The sequence below is a fragment of the Vigna angularis genome, chromosome 8, assembly GCF_016808095.1.
Source record: "Vigna angularis cultivar LongXiaoDou No.4 chromosome 8, ASM1680809v1, whole genome shotgun sequence".
Classification (NCBI taxonomy): Eukaryota; Viridiplantae; Streptophyta; class Magnoliopsida; order Fabales; family Fabaceae; genus Vigna; species Vigna angularis.
The window spans coordinates 28,283,571-28,286,470 of record NC_068977.1 but is presented as its reverse complement, the minus strand read 5'-3'; the positions used below and the strand labels follow the sequence as shown (position 1 = coordinate 28,286,470).

Genomic DNA, 2,900 nt, shown 5'->3' with positions numbered 1-2,900 from the left:
GAACAAGAGGAACAAGAAGAAGAAGAAGAAGAAGAAGGAGAAGAAGAAGATGAAGAAGAACAAGAAGAAGAAGATGATGATGATGATGACGATGAAGAAGAAGAACAAGAAGAAGAAGACGATGATGAAGATGAAGATGAAGATGATGATCATGATGACGATGATTGAATGTTGAACATCTATTGTAGCAAATTGGACTATCATTTCATTACCATTATCTAAAATACCATCTTTAAGTTGTATGCAATTACTTGTACATTGACTTTGAAAACAATTCATCCTTCTTTATTTATTTATATTTTTTCGCTTTGTTTGTAAAAATTTCAATGCAGTAATGACAGGACAAGGTTCAGAGCGTCCTGATAAAGGAAAAGGGGTAGCAAGGCCTACAAAGAGGCAACGGCAGGCACCAAAGTATGTACTTAGGGTGCCTGCTAGACTACCTACCCCTGCTCCCGGTAGTACATCATCTGTGGGGCCTCCTCCTACCCCTAGTATACAGACTCCTACACCTGCAGTAGACCCTACTCCTCCTCCTGCAGTACACCCTTCTACTACCACTGCAGTAGACCCTTCTCCTCCTCCTACAGCACACCCTTCTACAACCCCTGCAGCAGACCCTCTTCCTCCTCCTATTATTGCCACCCCCACTCCTCCCCCTATTGTTATTACCCCCACTCCTCTCCCTGACCCTACTTCTATACCTTCCTCATCTTCTGTACCTCCTTCTGAGACTGTCACACCACTTGGTGATCTAGATTCAAGTGGTGATGCTGAAGATCTTGACCCGCCCCTCCATGATCGACCATGGATTGAGCCCTATGGTAAAGGGTAAGTTTATAATCTGTTGATATCATTTGATGTTTAAACCATATTGTAATTGAAATGAGTTTTGTTATGCAGGTTTATTCCATCTAGGGTTGCTTCCCAGGCCATCACACGTTCAATAAAGCAACAGTTTTTAACTCCATGGCCTACTTGGGGAGCAATACCTCATGACGACAGAAAGCCATTCTGGCAGCGCTTTCAGGTGAGCAATCGATTACACTAATGTCCGTCTTATTTTAGTTTGTTTTGTAATCAATGTTTGTTGTCTTTAATGTTACAGATGAAGGTGCAGTGGAAACCTGAACATGAAACTCAGATACACAGAAATTTCCACATGAAAGCATCTCATCGGCTGTCAGAGATGTTTAGGGATGCCCGGAATGTAGGACAGCGCCCTAACTGGCTGGGTGAGCACATTTGGAACTCTTTACTGGCCCATTGGAATACAGTAGAGTTCCGCAATAAGTGTGCCAAAGCCCAGCGGAACAGAGCGTCTGAAAGGGGTGGCACCCTGCATACTGGTGGGTCGATCACCATTCATGAGCATGCCATTCGTATGGTATAATCTCATTACATAACTTTTTCTTTCATACATAAGTTATGTATATTGTATTTCATATGTACGCTTGTAATTCTTAATTATGTTACAGGCACAGGCTCTAGGACGGGCGGTCCATGTTGATGAGGTCTTTGCACAGACTCATGTTCGGAAGGGAACTAATCAATTTGTTGATGAAAGATCTCGGAAGACTCATGTAAGCAAATAACACTATTACTAATTGTTCATTTATGTTATACTATCGTTCCCTGACATTGCTTTTAATGTTTCAACAGGAAGACTTTTCTACGAGACTTTCACAGGTTAGATCTGAACATGAGTCAGCTCCTACACCGGATGATGCCAGTAATGCAGATGATGACATCTGTAGGACGCAGTGCTGGATCGACACCGTTGGTGGGAAGAAAAAGGGACGAGTGTATGGTGCGGGACAGCTTGCTGCAAACTATACAGCATCCAGAGGAGGTACTCTGAAGCACCAGCCTTCTTCTTCCACCAGTACTCCTGACGAGGTTCTTCAACTCAGGCAGGAACTCCATGAACGTGACCAGGAGCTCACTGATCTCAGAGCAGAGTTTACTAATTTTAAGGCCCTGGTCATGACTGTCTTGCCTCAAACCTCACAGGACGTACAAAATATCTCTCCCACCCAATCACGACCGTCCTCATCACCTGCTACCACTCAGCAGCCCACATCAGTCCAACCCTCATTAGTCCAACCCACACCAGTCCAGACATCAGTAGAGGAGCAGGATGATGAAGATCATTCTGATGATAGTTATGTACATTATTAGTTTCATTTTCTTCTTACTTTGTTAGACAAACATTTAGATATTAGAACATTTTAGACTTGATATCATTTCAGTGTTAGTTCGATCTACTTCCAGACTTTGGATGTTAGAACATCCTTTTGTTACATTGTTTTATATTTAAACTATAATTACATAATCTATACATTAATGGATGTTCTATGGATTAATTGATGTTCAATGGATATTGATAATTGATTGCATCTTTCAGATGCACATTATGCATGTTTGTATGTGCTTGAAAACTGATATGCAGGTCTGTTTGTAATTGGAATTTGATATACAGGTGTGGGTTGCAAAGAAATATCATTTCTCTGAAACCTGATCTGCATTTTACCGAAGGCTTTTGCCCTTCGGTAAATGCCCACAGCAGGTCATTACCGAAGGCTTCTGCCCTTCGGTAAATACCCTCGAATGGCCATTACCGAGGGCTTTCGCCCTTCGGTAATTACCGAGGGCTTTTGCCCTTCGGTAATTACCGAGGGCTTTTGCCCTTCGGTAATTACCGAAGGCTTTCGGCCCTCGGTAATTACCGAAGGCTTTCGGCCCTCGGTAATTACCGAAGGGCGGAAGCCCTCGGTAATTGTTAGCGACAAGAGATTTACCGAAGGATTTTTGGCCGTCGATAAGCCTTCGGTAAACACCCATTATCGACGGCCTTTGGCATTTTCCGAGGGCTTCTGGCCTTCGGTAATACCCTACCT

The 2,900-nt window shown here is 43.1% G+C and overlaps 1 protein-coding gene and 1 long non-coding RNA gene across 2 annotated transcripts; both read left to right on the top strand.

The window, feature by feature from the left end:
* The first annotated feature begins 758 nt into the window (after nt 1–758).
* On the top strand, nt 759–1,214 carry LOC128193664 (uncharacterized). Its single transcript, XR_008245091.1, has 3 exons — nt 759–831; nt 904–1,030; nt 1,109–1,214. It is a non-coding gene; the product is annotated as an uncharacterized LOC128193664 (long non-coding RNA).
* A 5-nt stretch (nt 1,215–1,219) lies between these two features.
* On the top strand, nt 1,220–2,521 carry LOC108323298 (uncharacterized). The gene is made up of 4 exons (XM_017555712.2): nt 1,220–1,387; nt 1,479–1,583; nt 1,663–2,016; nt 2,483–2,521. Exons 1-4 carry the CDS (start codon nt 1,385–1,387, stop codon nt 2,519–2,521), a joined length of 501 nt encoding a protein of 166 aa, XP_017411201.2. The 5' UTR covers nt 1,220–1,384.
* Nucleotides 2,522–2,900: the final 379 nt, after the last annotated feature.